Source organism: Phalacrocorax aristotelis, chromosome 5 (genome assembly GCF_949628215.1).
Source record: "Phalacrocorax aristotelis chromosome 5, bGulAri2.1, whole genome shotgun sequence".
Taxonomy (NCBI): domain Eukaryota; kingdom Metazoa; phylum Chordata; class Aves; order Suliformes; family Phalacrocoracidae; genus Phalacrocorax; species Phalacrocorax aristotelis.
The window spans coordinates 2,343,174-2,361,649 of NC_134280.1; the positions used below are offsets into that span (position 1 = coordinate 2,343,174).

An 18,476-nucleotide genomic window follows, 5' to 3' on the forward strand; every position below is an offset into this window, starting at 1 on the left:
GTGGTGTCTGGTGGGTTGACCCCGGGGAATGTGATTTGTTAGTCAGAGCTTCCGTTGGTAGGCGGAGTGGTTGCATGGAGTAAGGTTGTTGCTGAGCTGCTTTGTGTGCCCGGCTGCCCTTTCAGAACGTGTACAAGTCCGACCTTCTGTGGCTGAGGGGCATTGGCTGGTCCCCAAGTGGTTCGCTGGACGATGAGAAGAACAAGAGGGCGAGCCTGATCCTGAGTGAAAAGAAGTACCGCCAGCACCCGGACACCATCCCGTTCACGAGCATTCCTGACTCGATGCCCATGGTCCTGGCAAAGCACAACTCTGAAATTATGAACCAAGTGAGTTCTCCTTGTGTGTACAAGCTGGAGGAAACGAGTGCATTTCTGAGGACTGTGGGCCCTCTCCTTCCCGCGCCTGGGTTTTGCAGGGAGGGAGATGGATCCTGTTGCCTGGGTGATTTGTGTTCCTTATTTTTGATGAAATTCTGTTTTGTGTGGTTGGAGCAGTGATTGAGTGTGGTGTGGAAAAGAAGAGGGTGAAGCATTAGATAATTTTGGGATAAGTAACCTTGGTTCTGAGTCAGTGCAAAGCCGGGTCTCGTTGCTTCAGTTTGTTGAGCTGGTTTGCTCTTTGAGTTTGTTGGCCGTGCTTGCATGATGTGATTTCATGTGGTACTGTTTTTTGCAGCGGTCATACACATCAGCGTGGGAGAAGGATAAGACCAGCGTTCACATTATGCCGGATACACCTGGTATTTTGTTAGCGCAGCAGAACAAAGTGAACTTCAGTGAGGTGGGTGTTTGAGCTGGTGTTTGGTGTCCGTCCCTGGCCAGCGGTGGTGTGGGAAGGAGTGTTGTTTGAGGGGAATGCTTGTTTTTCTTTCAGAAACTGTACAAGCTTGCGATGGAGGAAGACAAGAAGAAGGGCTACGACATGCGGGCAGATGCCATTCCTATCAAGTCTGCTAAAGCTTCCAGAGACATTGCAAGCGATGTAAGTACGCAGGGGCCCTTGGTGGCACACTGTCTGTAGTGTGATTTGTCATTTCAGAAGGAGGCAGGGAAAAATGTCATAGCATCATGGAATCACAGAGTGTTTTGGTTTGGAAGAGAACTTTAATCTTTTTCCAACACTGCTGCCACATGAGAGACATTTATCAACTTATGAGATTGATCAAAGCCATTTACAATGTCACCTGGAAGACTTCCTTGGAGGGTGCATCCTGAACTTAGCTGGGCAACATATTGCAGTGTCTCACCACCCTCACAGTAAAAATTTCTTCATAATATCTAATCTAAATCTACCCTCTTTCACTTTAAAACCATTATCCCTCATTCTGTTGCTACACTCTTTCATATAGGGTCCCTCCACATCTTCCTGTAGGTCCTGTTTACGTACTGGAGTCCGCTGTAAGGCCTCTCCAGTGCCTTTTCCTGTCTAGGCTTAACAACCCTTTACTCTCTCATTCTGTCCTCCCAGGGGAAGTGTACCAGCCCCCTAATCATCTTCATGACCTTCCTCTGGACCCAGTTGGGCAGGTCCTTGTCTTTCTTATGGTAGGTCCCCAGGTTTGGACGCAGTACTCCAAGTAGGCTCTCATGAGACCAAATCAGAGGGCAGAATCACCTTCCTTGACCTGCTGCCCACGCTGCTTTCGATGCAGCCCAGGATACGGTTGGCTTTCTGCGCTGTGAGCAAACATTGCTGGGTCATACTCAGTTTTTCATCCACCAGTACCCCCAAGTCCTTCTCCACAGGGCTGCCTTCACTCCACTCATCGCCCAGCCTGTATCCATGTTTGGGATTGCCTTGACCCAGGTGCAGGACCTTGCACTTGACCTTGTTGAACCTCATGAGGTTCTCACAGGCCCAACTCGCTAGCCTGTCTTAGGACCCTCTGGATGGCATCCCTTCCCTCTAAAGTCTCAACCACACCACTCAGCCTAGTGTCATCCGCAAACTTGCTGAGGGTGCTCTCAATCCCACTGTCCGTGTCCCCAACAAAGATGTTAAATAATACCGGTCCCATTACAAACCCCTGAGGGACATCACTCATCACTGGTCTCTACCCAGACATCGAGCCGTTGACTGCAACGCTTTGAGTGTGACCATCCAGCCAATTCCTTATCTACCAAGTGGTCCACCTGTCAAATCCATGTCTCTCCATTTAAGAGACAAGGCTGTTGTGCAGGACAATATCAAATGCTTTGCACAATTCCAGGTAGATGATCTCAGTCTCTCTTCCTTTATCCACCAATGCGGTAACCCTGCTGTAGAAGGCCACCAAATCCGCCAGACACAATTTGCCCTTAGTGAAGCCATTTTGACTGTCACCAATCACCTCTCTGTTTTCCATGTGCCTTAACATAGTTTCCAGGATGATCTACTCTATCATCTTGCCGGGCACAGAGGTGAGACTGTCTGGCCTGTAGTTCCCTGAAGACTTGCTTTTTTCCCTTTTTAAAAATGAGGGTTATGTTTACCCTTTTCCAGTTGATGGGGACTTCACTGAACTGCCACAACTTTTCAAATATGTTGGGTAGTGGCTTAGCAACTTCATCTGCCAGATCCCTGAGCGCCCACAGATGCGTCTCATCATGTCCCATGGACTTGTGCACATTCAGGTTCTTTAGATGGTCTTGAACCTGGTCTTCTCATACAGTGGGCAGTACTTTATTCTCCCAGTCCCTGGCTTTGGACTCAGTGAATTGGGTGGCATGGCTAGATCACTTGACAAGTGAAGACTGAAGCAAAAAAGTTGTTGAGTGCCTCAGCCTTCTCCATGTTGGTTGTAGCCAGGTCTCCCGTTTTGCTTATCATGGGTGGTACAGTTTCATCTTCCTTTGTTGTCCTGTGTATCTGAGAAACCCTTCTTGCTATTTTTTATGTCCCTAGCCAGGTTCAGCTCCAACTGTGTCTTGGCTTTCCTGATGACCTCCCTGCACTCCTTACCTCCACTGCCTGTGCATTTTGGTTTAGTGTTTTAGTTGGGCTAAAAGGTCTTGATTAGCCAAGCTAGCCTTCTGCCTCCCCGGTCTGACTTCCTGCATGTTGGGATTAGAGCTCATGTTCACTCCTTTATCTCTGAGGGCAGTTTCCCAAGGGATCCCACTTGCGAGCACCCTGAACAGATGAAAGTCTTCCTTTCTAATGTTTAAAGGTAGTGACTAAAATTTTACCTGTCCTGTAGACCTCAAAATTGAGATTTCTACCACGGAATAATTGACGCGGGCCAGGATAGGTCCAATGTTTTCATATAGTGACCTTGCCAGGCTCCATTAGCAAAGCGCTTGCTCACAGGCGCTGCTATGGAATAGAGTCAGAATGGAGAACATCTGGCCTGAAACTTACTGAGCTTCTTTAACCCTGCAGTACAAATACAAGGAAGGCTATCGGAAGCAGCTTGGGCACCACATAGGGGCTCGTAACATAGAGGATGATCCAAAGATGCTGTGGTCGATGCACGTAGCCAAGATCCAGAGTGACAGGGAGTACAAGAAAGCCTTTGAGAAGACCAAGACCCACTTCAGTAGCCCGGTGGACATGCTGGGAATCGTGTTGGCCAAGAAATGTCAGGAGCTGGTCAGCGACATCGATTACCGCCACAGCCTGCATCGGTGGACCTGCCTGCCAGACCAGAACGATGTTGTCCAAGCGCGGAAAGTGTACGACCTTCAGAGTGACGTAAGTTCTTCTTTCCTGGCTGTGTGAAAACCAGAAGTGTCCCTTGTGTTCTGTTCCTTTGTTGGAGAAAGTCCAGGTGGGCAGCATTAATCTGGGATGATTCTGTGAGTCTGTGTTGTGTCTGTGTTATCTTGCTGAACCATAAATGTAATGACAGAATATAGAATCATAGGGTGGTTTGATTGCAAGGGAATTGAAGGATCATCTAGTGCCAAACCCCTGCCGTGTCAGGGGTACATTACACTGGATTGAGATGCTCAAAGCCTCATGTTACCTCTTCTGAAACACTCCATCACACGGGCATGTGCAACTTAGCTGGGCGACCATTTGCAGTGACTCACCACCCACACAGTAAAGAAATTCTTCGTAATATCTTATATAAATGTACCCTCTTTCACTTTAAGACGATTCCCTTGTGATAGTATTTAAAAGAAGTTTTCAAATTCAGCCTTTCTAATACAGGACATTTGAATTTTCTATCTTACAGTTCAAGAGAGATTTTAGAATTGAAGCATTCTTTTTGCTAAGTTTTGGTACAGAGTAGCCAGGGATGAAGTATTTATGGGGTCATACTCTATGGTCACAGAGGGTCCTGTCTTGCCTTGATCATATAGCGGGGAGGATCACTGCAGGTGTCTTGTGTTCTGTGTGTCAGGGGAAGGGCAACAGAGACAGCTGTTTTCTTTTGGAGGACCAACAGTGGGCAAAGGCAAGCCATGTGTGCAGTGGCAAACGGTATGAAGAGCGTTAGGTGATGAGGTGTGAGGCTCCTCCCGTGCCCGTGCCAGCTGTAGATTGTGAAATGGGGCGGGCCGCCTCTGGGGAGAGTAAGAAGGTGGTTGGGAGGGTTTGTGGCTCGCTTGGCAGCAGCTTGTGCTGTTGTAGGCCTGGGGAGCCAGGCTGTAGGAGCTGAGCTTAATGAGAGACCGTTTTGTGGTGTCTGGTGGGTTGACCCCGGGGAATGTGATTTGTTAGTCAGAGCTTCCGTTGGTAGGCGGAGTGGTTGCATGGAGTAAGGTTGTTGCTGAGCTGCTTTGTGTGCCCGGCTGCCCTTTCAGAACGTGTACAAGTCCGACCTTCTGTGGCTGAGGGGCATTGGCTGGTCCCCAAGTGGTTCGCTGGACGATGAGAAGAACAAGAGGGCGAGCCTGATCCTGAGTGAAAAGAAGTACCGCCAGCACCCGGACACCATCCCGTTCACGAGCATTCCTGACTCGATGCCCATGGTCCTGGCAAAGCACAACTCTGAAATTATGAACCAAGTGAGTTCTCCTTGTGTGTACAAGCTGGAGGAAACGAGTGCATTTCTGAGGACTGTGGGCCCTCTCCTTCCCGCGCCTGGGTTTTGCAGGGAGGGAGATGGATCCTGTTGCCTGGGTGATTTGTGTTCCTTATTTTTGATGAAATTCTGTTTTGTGTGGTTGGAGCAGTGATTGAGTGTGGTGTGGAAAAGAAGAGGGTGAAGCGTTAGATAATTTTGGGATAAGTAACCTTGGTTCTGAGTCAGTGCAAAGCCGGGTCTCGTTGCTTCAGTTTGTTGAGCTGGTTTGCTCTTTGAGTTTGTTGGCCGTGCTTGCATGATGTGATTTCATGTGGTACTGTTTTTTGCAGCGGTCATACACATCAGCGTGGGAGAAGGATAAGACCAGCGTTCACATTATGCCGGATACACCTGGTATTTTGTTAGCGCAGCAGAACAAAGTGAACTTCAGTGAGGTGGGTGTTTGAGCTGGTGTTTGGTGTCCGTCCCTGGCCAGCGGTGGTGTGGGAAGGAGTGTTGTTTGAGGGGAATGCTTGTTTTTCTTTCAGAAACTGTACAAGCTTGCGATGGAGGAAGACAAGAAGAAGGGCTACGACATGCGGGCGGATGCCATTCCTATCAAGTCTGCTAAAGCTTCCAGAGACATTGCAAGCGATGTAAGTACGCAGGGGCCCTCGGCAGCACACCCTGTCGACAGTTTCCAGGTGCTTGAAGTTGAAGCCCAGGGTTTGCAGCCTTAGACGAGCGGAGGCAGCCCAGCACATGCCTGTCGTTACCATTCAGTCAGTCCCTGAACGTGTTGGCTCTGGAGGTTCCAACCTTTAAGCTGTCCCTGCACACTATGGGTGTGCAGCGTTGTGAGGGCTTTGTAGGTGGTGTGGAGAAGGTACGAGTGGTAGCTGTGTGACGGACATAATGCAAAGCAGCGTTCCTCCTGGACTTGTGGCAGCATCTCCTCGTGCAACAGACTGGAGTTTTGAGGTGGATGCTGTGCTCCGCACTGTCAGCGTGCACTGCCCTGGTGTTGTGGGTACACAGCTGAGACGGGCATTTGGAAAGGAAACCCAAAGCATGATTCTGTGTAAAAATAAAGGCAGTATAAAAGTAAATATTATTAATGAATTATTAATAACAAGATTTATCCCATATATGTGTTTGTGTCTCTGTTTAAACTTCTGGGCCTGTGTCTGTTCTCTTCCTGATTCTACCTCTTGTATAGATTTAATAGGAGTTTATTTGGCTATCATGCTTGAAGGTCACTAACTGATTCTTTACGTAGGGCATATATATTGGACTTTGGGCCTTTTGTATCCCTGCTGTAATTTGGAGACTTTTTTTACTCTCAGTTACCAAGGAATATCTCTCAATGTGTAGGCCAGCGAGTTTCTTCAAAAATGTGAAGGTTGTATCAGGCAGGTACGGTTATGTGAATCTCTTTGTAGCTGTACGCTGCAGTTCATCAGCTGAATACTTTCTCACTCTAAAGTTTCTGTGGTTTCAGATACTAAGTTCTCTGGAGGTTGGTACTGCTAGGGAGATAAAGAAAACTAAATGAAAACTCACTGAACTTCTTTTTTGCCTGTAGTACAAATACAAGGAAGGCTATCGGAAGCAGCTTGGGCACCACATAGGGGCTCGTAACATAGAGGATGATCCAAAGATGATGTGGTCGATGCACGTAGCCAAGATCCAGAGTGACAGGGAGTACAAGAAAGCCTTTGAGAAGACCAAGACCCACTTCAGTAGCCCGGTGGACATGCTGGGAATCGTGTTGGCCAAGAAATGTCAGGAGCTGGTCAGCGACATTGATTACCGCCACTATCTGCATCAGTGGATCTGCCTGCCAGACCAGAACGATGTTATCCATGCTAAGAAGGCCTACGATCTACAGAGTGATGTGGGTACTCCCTGAGAAGTATTGGAGTTCTAAAGTGAATGCAATTCTCTGAATATAAAGTATAGAATCTTCTTGAACTGTCACTGTCATATAGTGTTTTTTCATTGTCTTTTGATTTACCTATTCCAAGCAAAGTCATAAGATTTTTAGGAGTGAATGAATCTGTGTGTAAAGAAGGTTGAGTATCATGCAGGTTTATATACAGCTGATCAGATAGCTGAGTTGTAGAATTAGCTGCATATAATCCTTCGTAATAGACAATATTAATACTTTTATATGCAGATTAACTGCATATGAAGAGGAAATTGCCTAGATGAGGGTTTTTTTTAGCTGAATGCCTGTAGTGGAGAAAATTCCTTTGTTCTATCTGGTAGAAAATGGTTTAAATTAAGACCTGCGGTTCTTAGTGGGTGACAGTTTAATTGTTGAGAACAAGGTTACAGGAACAGTGTATACTGAATTTCAGGGTTTTGTTTTAATCCCATTACTCTTTGACCATTCCCCAACATGTGTTGTGTGAATGATACCTCTTGAAGGCAGCTAAGGGGTCTGAATCTAGGTTGCTAATAGAGATAAACAATCAAGCTGCAAAACATGCAGATTGAACTAGCGGGAAGGCAACTTCGGGAAAGTAAGCATTACTTGCATGGTGTATGTGAAATGTTTAACTGGCAATGTTAATGAGGTAGCTGTATTTGTATTTTTTTTTTTTTAATAGAACTGCTACAAGTCTGACCTTGAATGGTTACGAGGCGTTGGCTGGGTCCCAATTGGTTCCTTGGAAGTTGAAAAGGCCAAGAAGGCCGGGGAGATCTTGAGTGATAAACTATACCGTCAGCCTCCAGACACGATCAAGTTTACTAGCGTCACTGATTCTCTAGAGATGGTCTTAGCCAAGCAGAATGCGGAGACAATGAATAAGGTGAGTGTTGATTTGATTAGGTAACATGTCAGCATGTTAGTCTCTGCCTAAACCCTGCAGGCAGGCCTAGAAATACACGTGTGGCTGCTGTGTGAGATTTCAGCACAGCAAGGTTTTAAAAGTGTAAGTTACATTCTTGGTAACCAACAGGTAACTTAATTTCCGCAAGTGCTAATTTAGTAGTATCTTCCAAGTTACCAAGTTAAATTGAAATTATCAGTTGTGAAGGTTTCCACATACTCTACTGTGTAGCTAGTAATGTGTTACCTAACTTTCATCTAATTTTTAATATATCAGTCTGTCTAATAAATCTCATAATTTATCAAGTTTATCTAGGAATCTAGTAATTGATAAACTACTTTTCTTAGGGCAGCCTTTGAAATAGCCATATTTTAAACAATTCAGCATAGTACTTAAAATATAAGAGGTTTTCCTGATTCTGTGGCCCTGATCTCAATCTTATTCACATCAACAAAACCTTTTCCTCTTTCAAACAGGCCTTGTTCTTAGAGTTTAGATCCCTGTTTCTGATTACCATTCTGTGCCTTTTTTCTAAACATTTTTTTTGATGGAATTCTTTCTAGGTTACTAAATCTTAGCCTGAACTTTTAAGTATCAAAAAAAGTGAATATAAAATTTCATAGTTATATAATGAATAAGGGTTTTTTAGACTTGGAGTACAGATCTGTAATTCTTCTCATGTTTTAGGAGATCTCCGAGTAGTCGCTGGTTTTCCCCCCCCCCTTTAACATGATTATTTCTCCTGCAGCGTTTATATACTGAGGCCTGGGATAAAGACAAGACACAAATCCACATAATGCCTGACACGCCTGAAATCACACTGGCAAAACAGAACATGCAGAACTACAGTGCAGTAAGTGTGTTAGTTCTCCAAATGTAACTGGTCTGTTCCCTGGCAGGATCATCAGTGTTCTGATAAACCTTGTAGCGATGATACCACCACTTTCTTTAAGTACCCCCAATGTTCATCCTCAGAATTGTGACAGCACTGTTGAGAATTACTAGTGATAGAACTAGAGGAGATGGCCTCAAGCTGCGTCAGGGGAGGTTTAGGTTGGAGATTAGGAACCATTTCTTCACTGACAGAGTGGTCAGGCATTGGCACAGGCTGCCCAGAGAGGTGGGGGAGTCACCAGCCCTGGGGGCGTTTAAAAAACATGTAGATGTGGCACTTGGGGACATGGTTTAGGAGGCCTGGGGGTTTTGGGTTGGGGGTTGGACCTGATGATCCTAGAGGTCTTTTCCAACCTTAATGATTCTGTGATTCTATGTTTCTATAATAAATTCCATAAGAAGTTATGTGTCTCCAGTGAATTTCTGGGAATCACTTCTGCCAGCGTGCATGCTGCTGGGAAGGCACATAATTAATTCCAACATTGGAAATACCAGAAAAGTAATTTTCAGCACAATTCTGAAGAGCAGTGATCCCAGCGTTCAGTGTTAGCTTAGGCAAATAAATTCACATCAGTAAGAGGTAGCTTTAAAAAGTAAATTTTACTCCACCTATATAGAAGAATAGTTTCTCTCTAAAATTGTAGTCAATGTTATGTTATTTGAAGTAGTGAAAGAAAAAAATTCTTATGTATTTAGTAGAGATATTCCTTTGATATGAGTTTGTATTAGCTATTGATCTGGGGCTTTGAGGTAAGAAAGTTAAGTAAAGCTGGGTTAGAGTAAATCTTAACGCAATTTTAAACATCTACTCCCAAGCAGTTTGTTTTGCACAGAATGTAATCTATGGAACCTACATGAATCCCATTGTTTAATTCTTCACCTAGAAACTCTACAAACAGGCCATGGAAGAAGCAAAAAAGAAAGGCTATGACTTGAGAAGTGATGCGATCCCCATTCAGGCTGCCAAAGCATCCCGGGAAATTGCCAGTGAAGTAAGAAACCACTTCTTTGTTTCTTTGTGGTGACATCTGGTCTCTGCAACCTGAAAGTTATCAGCTGCATTCTGAAAAGCCATTTCAATTAAAGTGTGGTCTCAAGCAATCGACTTTTGGAAGCAAATTCTTATATAAGTTTAAAGACTTAATTGTAGAAATTAAATGTTGACAAGCTATAAGGACAATATAATGCTATTATCATGTTAATTATATAGCTCATAAACCTGTATCTTTAAATGAATCTTAGCAGTATGTATATTATTATATGTAATAAGGATTAAAGATATTTAATAAGGAGATGATTAGTACTCATTATTATAAGTGATTAGTGTTTTTTCAAAAAAACTTACTTAATATTCTCTAGGGTTCTAAATCAAATATCAAAAATTTAATGTTAGAATCCATATTATTAGCCCCAGAATTGCTTTGACAGTTTGGTTTTTTTGACTGTAGGTTATAGAGAAATGTGGAGACTCTGTTATATAATATCTTGATTTATATTTCAGTACAAATACAAGGAAGGCTATCGGAAGCAGCTTGGGCACCACATAGGGGCTCGTAACATAGAGGATGATCCAAAGATGATGTGGTCAATGCACGTAGCCAAGATCCAGAGTGACAGGGAGTACAAGAAAGCCTTTGAGAAGACCAAGACCCACTTCAGTAGCCCAGTGGACATGCTGGGAATCGTGTTGGCCAAGAAATGTCAGGAGTTGGTCAGCGACATTGATTACCGCCACTATCTGCATCAGTGGATCTGCCTGCCAGACCAGAACGATGTTATCCATGCTAAGAAGGCCTATGATCTACAGAGTGATGTAAGCTCTTCTTGATTTAATATTTGGTGAGGAATGTATATGTTATTTCACATAGGTGGACCAAGCCAGCACATACCAGTGTGGTAGAACCAAATTTTCAAAATTTATTTTTAAGTTTCATGGCTAATTGAAACTCAGATCTCCAATCGGATATGTTAACTAATTGATATTTCTGGAATTACAGAATTCAATTTAATTTCGGCTATTTATCATTTGCCATTCTGTGAAACTTGGATAATGGTTTCACTCTTAATGTAGATGAAATGCAGTTATTTTTTCTAAGATTTTCCCTAGAGTTTTGAATTTATTTTTATTAAAATTTGATAGTGAGGTTATTTAGCTGTGAAAGGATGCACCTTGTACATCGCATTATTATTATGAGAATAACCTGTGTATTTTTTTTGTAATAGAACTGCTACAAGTCTGACCTTGAATGGTTACGAGGCATTGGCTGGGTCCCAATTGGTTCCTTGGAAGTTGAAAAGGCCAAGAAGGCCGGGGAGATCTTGAGTGATAAACTATACCGTCAGCCTCCAGACACGATCAAGTTTACTAGCGTCACTGATTCTCTAGAGATGGTCTTAGCCAAGCAGAATGCAGAGACAATGAATAAGGTGAGTGTTGATTCGATTAGGTAACATGTCAGCATGTTAGTCTCTGCCTAAACCCTGCAGGCAGGCCTAGAAATATAAAAATCACAAGTAATGCTGGAGTTCAGAGATGATGTATTTTCAGACAGTGTGCTCTGTTTATTTCAGTCAAAAATCAGTCAAAAATGGAAGAGTCAACTTTGTCATGATATTCTGCATATTACATTTTAATCTTTGTTTCGACATGGCTGTGCAGTCAGCAATAATAATGCTTTGGTTTGTTTTTAAGTAAGGTGGCAGTTTGCTAAGTGTTGTTAATTTCCTCAGATAAATTCTCTTTCTACCTGATTAAATACATAACAGTATATCCATGCTATATTTCCTATAATTTTACCTGGTATACTCTATGTTTTACCTGATTAATGAGATATTAACTTGTTTTGGAATGCAGTATTAACCTCTTCCTGTATTCTTTCTTAGCGTTTATATACTGAAGCATGGAATAAAGACAAGACCATGGTTCATGTCATGCCTGACACACCAGAAATCCTGCTAGCTAAACAAAACCAGTTAAACTACAGTCAGGTGAGTAAAACTGAAGTGTTGAGAGAATTAAAGGATTTCCAAGAAGCACAGTTTTGTCATCTCTGACTTTTAATTAATATTATAATATTGTCGAGTTGTTTAGTTTCACAGATTGCCAGCTCCCCTGCTTAATCAGAGCTGTTCTTGTGCTAGAATTTACCTCCTGGGTATCTGATGAGGCTTTTAAAATATATTAGCTGCCATAAATGAGAAATCATTTCTATAGCAAGGAATGGGAATTAATTAACTTTGAGAATATTCCTTTCTTTGCCTTCCCTAAATGATTTCCAGTTTCCAAGCATCTACAGTACAATTACAGGATATTGGAAATCTGCATTTTTTTATTTTCTAGAGAACATAAGGCTATGTTCAGATATTTAAGTTGTCTGATCCTTAACAATGTTGTTTAAGGACTTCATTTGTTTTATTACACAGATGTGCTTAAATGAATTGTAGTTTTGTTTTGGAAACAAAAATAAGAATATTTTTCTTACAGAAAATGTACAAACTAGCTTTGGAGGAATCGAAGAAGAAGGGTCATGATTTGCGTTTTGATGCCATTCCTATTCAAGCTGCCAGAGCATCCAGAGAGATTGCCAGTGATGTAAGTAGTTTTTTATCATGTCTGTGTGGATTTGGTAATGGAAAAGAATCAGAATGTTTGCTCCATTGTTTGTTAATGTAATATCTTAAGTTTATAGAATAGATAATACTGAAATCCAGTGATTCTACTGCATGCCCGTAGTACATGAAAGGAATGGCTAACCAGTATTTTTATGCATCAGTTATATATCACAGTAATAAATAAACAAAATAATATGAGGATTATTTCTATGCCCCCTGTAATAGTTCCACTGATGCCCATGGATGTTCAAGGAGGATGATCAATAAGGCATATGAGTCTATGCTAGAGTTAATCAACTTAATTTCTGATTCAAAATAGGAAAGATTTAAAATCTCTCCCCAAAATAGATATATTAGTAGATCAATTCTAAAGGTTCTAAATTGTTGGCTTTTCGAGGGGAAGAAATAGTTCAGTTGAAGTGTCATATTGAAATTCCAGATGTCTGAATACAAAAGCAGGGAAAAAATATACAATGACCATGACAGGTTTTGCTTCTGGGATGAGGAAACATCACAAAGAGACAAACGATAAGAGTTTTTTATGCTCCTTGTTTTTCTATCAAGATAGATACTTGATCTGTTAGTATTAAGACCAACTCGGACCATCTTCATCAAAGTGTTTTGTAATAAGCTTTTAAATTAAGTTATTAAAATGTTAATCTTAATAGTAAAAGAATGTGGAATATCAAACCTGTTAATAAGTATGTGGCATTAAATGTTTAGTTAATTGAAAGATATAGTTAGATAAAACATCAGAGATAGTGATATCTGTAATAAAAATCCTTTTATGTGAAAATTAATAAAACAGTAGAAAGACCTACACCCTATTTTTCTCTAAACAAACTATTAATGATTATGTTAAAATGTGTGAATTATTTATTAGTTTAAAAATATACCAAGTGACTATGGATATGCTTTATTTCAGTACAAATACAAGGAAGGCTATCGGAAGCAGCTTGGGCACCACATAGGGGCTCGTAACATAGAGGATGATCCAAAGATGATGTGGTCAATGCACGTAGCCAAGATCCAGAGTGACAGGGAGTACAAGAAAGCCTTTGAGAAGACCAAGACCCACTTCAGTAGCCCAGTGGACATGCTGGGAATCGTGTTGGCCAAGAAATGTCAGGAGCTGGTCAGCGACATTGATTACCGCCACTATCTGCATCAGTGGATCTGCCTGCCAGACCAGAACGATGTTATCCATGCTAAGAAGGCCTACGACCTACAGAGTGATGTGAGTAAATCGTTAAAATTGCAATGCATAATTAAATATACAGGGTCTTGTACAATATAATTTTTAAAAGATACATAATATGCCCTAGTTGCCTGCATCAGACGTGTTGGCAGACGTTAAATGTTTAATATCCTATCATCACTTTTATGTTGAATCCTGTTTTCTCAGTATTTAGCCTGAGGTGTAACTTTGTGTGTAACTCTGGTATTTATGGAGCTCTTCAATAGCTCTATTCTTTTTGTTATTTAATAATTATTTTACTAAATCTTCAAAAATAACAATTGTTTCAAAACTGTATCCTGCTGCTCTGCAGAAATGTAAAAAATTTTTCATATAGACTAAGTTATGCTTATTTAGAATTATTTTAATATTTGATCACACTTGCACATATATAATGAAATTCCACATTTTTTCAGGCTGTTTACAAATCAGACCTGGAATGGCTAAGAGGTATTGGATGGGTTCCTATTGGTTCCATGGAAGTTGAGAAAGCCAAGAAAGCTGGAGAAATCCTGAGTGAAAGGAAGTATCGTCAACCAGCAGACCAAATTAAATTTACTAGTGTGACGGATTCCTTGGCCATGGTCTTAGCCAAGCAAAATGCTGAGATAATGAACAAGGTGAGGGTTTGTTGGTTTTTTTTTTTCAAAATTGCTAGTATTACTAGCCAATAGAACTTGTTCATTAGGTGAAAAATGCAAGATACAAAGTGAGACTAAAAACTTCTGTTGTGGCCTTAGAGAAAACGGATGTCCAAGTTCAGCCTTTGCACAGGAAAGCGCTAATCTGAGGGCTCTCTCTGAACTGAACACTTAGTAAAAATGTCCAGAAAAGGATCACCTAAATCACATATTTTTCAAAAGTAATACTGAAAATTTTGGTCAATTTCCCTTTTCCTCCCATCTCAGTTGAAATCCTATTTTTAAAGGTTTGCTTGACATGGTTTTTCTATTTTGTTAATGCTACCTCACTACACAAAGCTCATGTCTGACAGAACACGCTACATTTTTTTTCAGTTCTTAGACAATACTGTGAAATCTGCACAAACAATGTTCCAGCAAGGTGTTAGGCTATGTGCAGAGGTGGTGGTGCCGTGACCATGCTGTAAGATAGGATGCAGCTGCTATAATGATGTATTGTTGACCAAATGTAATACTACACGATGAACAAGTTACGAGGAAATAGCTTATGTTCTCTGGAAGTGAAGCTTCTGCAATTTATCTCAGGCGTGGAGGATGAAAGTCGCAAAGTAGCTATGCCTCTTTAATAAGAATCATCAGTCAAACAAGTTGTACAGGTACAGCAGAGTAATAGTTTTCATCCTACAGCCATCCTGAATCAATCAATTGCTGTGCCAACTTAGGCTGAGAAAGAATGACAAAGTTTCCTTCCTGAGCTGTTCAATGAGAAGCTTTGCTATGTCAGGGTATTTAAGCTTGCTCGAACTACCGCTCACAGTTTGTAAAACACTTTCTTTGGGCAAATGTATTAGTTTGGTTATATATATCTTCTTCTGCCTCAAGATTACTTTTCTTTCATATGAGGGATATGTTTTTGATAACTACTCGTTTCCCATTTGCAGTCTTTCCATCACGACACACATAAAGAAACTTCTTAAAGAACTGTGTGTTCCTCTCTCCTAGCGTTTGTACACAGAAGCCTGGGACGCAGACAAAACATCAGTTCACATCACGCCTGACACACCGTCAATTTTGTTAGCGAAGGCCAATGCAGCTAACGTCAGCCATGTAAGAACATTTAAACGTATACTAAAGTAATGGAAATTCAGAAATTATGTAAGCATTTCTTAAACCATAAAGATCTTCTAAAATATGCATTCATGAAAATTTTAAGAAAAAAATTATGAAATGTAGAAATTCCATGTTTCAGAATATTGAGAATCCATTTTCTGTCTCCTTTGGTGTAGAAACTTTATATAGAAGCCTGGGAAGAGGCCAAAAAGAAGGGGTATGACATGAGAGCTGATGCCATTCCAATCAGAAGCGCAAAGGCATCAAGAGATATTGCGAGTGACGTATGTTCTTCCTTTACATTTATTTTCAATTAGCTTGAGAAACAAGAATGAAGTAATAAGTTATGTACAGCATAAAAAACCATGGTATATCAGATTCATCTTGAAAACATACTAACAAAGAATTCACTGCAGAAAGAAAATGGGCAATAGTTTCCAAAAGAACACTGAATTATAAAACCTGATCTTAAGCAGATATTAGAAAATAAAAAAATACAGTGCACATAAACAAAAACTATGGAGCAAGAATGTGTTAGGCATTTATAAACTCTAAGTAAGTGTATTTCATAGCATTAAAAAACTTATTTGTGATCAGTAGCAATATAAGATTATATAATAATCTTATATATAATATATATTATAAGAATATAAGATTCACTATTTCTTTTAATACTACTTTTCGCATTTCTAGTACAAGTACAAAGAGACGCACGAGAAGCAGAAAGGCCACTACATTGGGTGCCGAACTGCCCAGGAGGATCCCAAACTGTCGTGGGCTGCGCGTGCCATGCTGCTGCAGAACGACCGGCTTTATAGGAAGGCGTACCACGATTCGAAGGCGCAGGTCCACATACCGGCCGACGCGATGTCGGTGCAGGCAGCCAAGGAGTGCCAGACGCTGGTCAGCGATGTTGACTACCGCCATTACCTCCACCAGTGGACCTGTCTGCCCGACCAGAATGACGTGATCCATGCAAGGAAGGCTTACGACCTACAGAGTGATGTGAGTGAGAGTAACTGTAGAAAAGCTTTACAGCAGGCGTGTGAGTCTCTCTCTGTTAGTGACAGTGCAAATGCCCTTTCAAATGCACGTTTGTGAGCCTGCAGTCAGTCCTGGTATGTTTATTTTAATTGATGTGGACGATCCTTTCCGAATCAGTAGGGTTTTCAGCCTGGGGGCCAGAAATATTCCTGGCAGTTCATAAGGAAGCTCTGGTTTTTTGGTCTGCTACAGGTGGCTTGCTTGCAGTTTGCTTACAGACTGCTTGCAGATTATGCCACTGGTTTGTGTGTAGCAAGTAACATAAAAGTATCCTTGTTGCTGTTTAAATCAAGGGTTTAGCTGTGTGTGGAAAGGACCTGGTACGCCACAGTCTCACTGACTGCTTGCTGTGTAACTGTACAAGAAGGAGCTGGGGAAAGCCTTGCACGAAGCCTCTCTGTACGTAGAGTTGTCTCTGAATGTCAGTAACCCTTATTTTGTTTATTATTATTGTAGAATGTGTACAAGTCAGACCTAGAATGGTTGCGAGGCATTGGCTGGTTGACAGAAGGTTCTGTGGATGTGGTCAAAGCAAAGAAAGCCCAGGAACTCCTGAATGAGAGGTTGTACCGCACACGGCCGGAGGAGCTGAAATTCACCAGCATTACTGATGCACCAGACGTTGTCCAGGCTAAGATCAATGCTTTGCAGATCAGTAACGTAAGCCTACCTTTTGCTTACCTTTCATTTATGTAATGGTGTTTCTTACCTTTGTGGTGGCGAGCAGAATTTCTGCTGTGGGGATGGACTAGCTGGAAAGTATGGCAAATCGGAATTACAAAAGAATTCACGTTGGTGAGTTTTTTTCAGTGTTCAGACCATAGTGAAATGTCATTACGCTTCCTTTCTCCTTAGCACCTGTATCGTGAAGCCTGGGATAAAGATAAGACGCAGATTTCCATACCTTCCGATACTCCTGTGATGCTGCAGTCCAAAGTCAACGCTCTCAACATCAGCAACGTAAGAGAATAAAACCATTATGTGTGCAAAGGGTTATTAAATCTAGAGCGTGACAACTGCTCTTCCAGAGTGAGTTTTGGTATTGGAGAGTCTTGACTGCACGTAACAAGGGTGGTTAATTTTCTTTGCAGAAACATTATCAGAAGGCCTGGGACGAGGCCAAGGCCAAAAGCTATGACATAAGAGCTGATGCCATTTCCATCAAACACGCCAAGGCTTCCCGAGACATTGCTAGTGAGGTACAGTCTTCTCGTAACGTGGTTGGTGTCTCTGTCCCTTCCTGCATGGAGCTCAGCAGAACTGAGTGAAGTTCAGTTCAAAGGGTGGACAGCTTCGGAAGCTGAAAGCCTTTTGCTCGTTTGTTGCGCTGAGGTGAGCAATGTGTAGCCGCTTACGTTGTGTCTGCATTTCTAGTACAAGTACAAAGAGACGCACGAGAAGCAGAAAGGCCACTACATTGGGTGCCGAACTGCCCAGGAGGATCCCAAACTGTCGTGGGCTGCGCGTGCCATGCTGCTGCAGAACGACCGGCTTTATAGGAAGGCGTACCACGATTCGAAGGCGCAGGTCCACATACCGGCCGACGCGATGTCGGTGCAGGCAGCCAAGGAGTGCCAGACGCTGGTCAGCGATGTTGACTACCGCCATTACCTCCACCAGTGGACCTGTCTGCCCGACCAGAATGACGTGATCCATGCAAGGAAGGCTTACGACCTACAGAGTGATGTGAGTGAGAGTAACTGTAGAAAAGCTTTACAGCAGGCGTGTGAGTCTCTCTCTGTTAGTGACAGTGCAAATGCCCTTTCAAATGCACGTTTGTGAGCCTGCAGTCAGTCCTGGTATGTTTATTTTAATTGATGTGGACGATCCTTTCCGAATCAGTAGGGTTTTCAGCCTGGGGGCCAGAAATATTCCTGGCAGTTCATATATGTGGCGAAACATATGTTTCTAATGGTTTTTTGGTCTGCCGCAAAATGTTTGCTTGCAGATCGCACCACAGGTCTTCCTGTAGCAAGTATCTTTAAGAGATCACTAATTTCCTTGCTGTTTAAATCAAGGGTTTAGCTGTGTGTGGAAAGGACCTGGTACGCCACAGTCTCACTGACTGCTTGCTGTGTAACTGTACAAGAAGGAGCTGGGGAAAGCCTTGCACGAAGCCTCTCTGTACGTAGAGTTGTCTCTGAATGTCAGTAACCCTTATT

At 42.1% G+C, this 18,476-nt stretch overlaps 1 protein-coding gene across 1 annotated transcript in view; it reads left to right on the forward strand.

The window, feature by feature from the left end:
- The window catches only part of NEB (nebulin), a 141,204-nt gene that overhangs the window by 59,267 nt on the left and 63,461 nt on the right, over positions 1-18,476 (forward strand). Inside the window, exons 56-79 of the mRNA XM_075092737.1 lie at positions 126-329; positions 679-783; positions 877-984; positions 3,364-3,675; positions 4,734-4,937; positions 5,287-5,391; positions 5,485-5,592; positions 6,522-6,833; positions 7,552-7,755; positions 8,525-8,629; positions 9,555-9,662; positions 10,172-10,483; positions 10,894-11,097; positions 11,554-11,658; positions 12,155-12,262; positions 13,208-13,519; positions 13,936-14,139; positions 15,163-15,267; positions 15,447-15,554; positions 15,964-16,275; positions 16,771-16,974; positions 17,170-17,274; positions 17,406-17,513; positions 17,689-18,000. Coding sequence (XP_074948838.1) covers positions 126-329; positions 679-783; positions 877-984; positions 3,364-3,675; positions 4,734-4,937; positions 5,287-5,391; positions 5,485-5,592; positions 6,522-6,833; positions 7,552-7,755; positions 8,525-8,629; positions 9,555-9,662; positions 10,172-10,483; positions 10,894-11,097; positions 11,554-11,658; positions 12,155-12,262; positions 13,208-13,519; positions 13,936-14,139; positions 15,163-15,267; positions 15,447-15,554; positions 15,964-16,275; positions 16,771-16,974; positions 17,170-17,274; positions 17,406-17,513; positions 17,689-18,000 — 4,374 coding nt within the window. The remainder of the gene's footprint in view (positions 1-125; positions 330-678; positions 784-876; positions 985-3,363; positions 3,676-4,733; positions 4,938-5,286; positions 5,392-5,484; positions 5,593-6,521; positions 6,834-7,551; positions 7,756-8,524; positions 8,630-9,554; positions 9,663-10,171; positions 10,484-10,893; positions 11,098-11,553; positions 11,659-12,154; positions 12,263-13,207; positions 13,520-13,935; positions 14,140-15,162; positions 15,268-15,446; positions 15,555-15,963; positions 16,276-16,770; positions 16,975-17,169; positions 17,275-17,405; positions 17,514-17,688; positions 18,001-18,476) is intronic.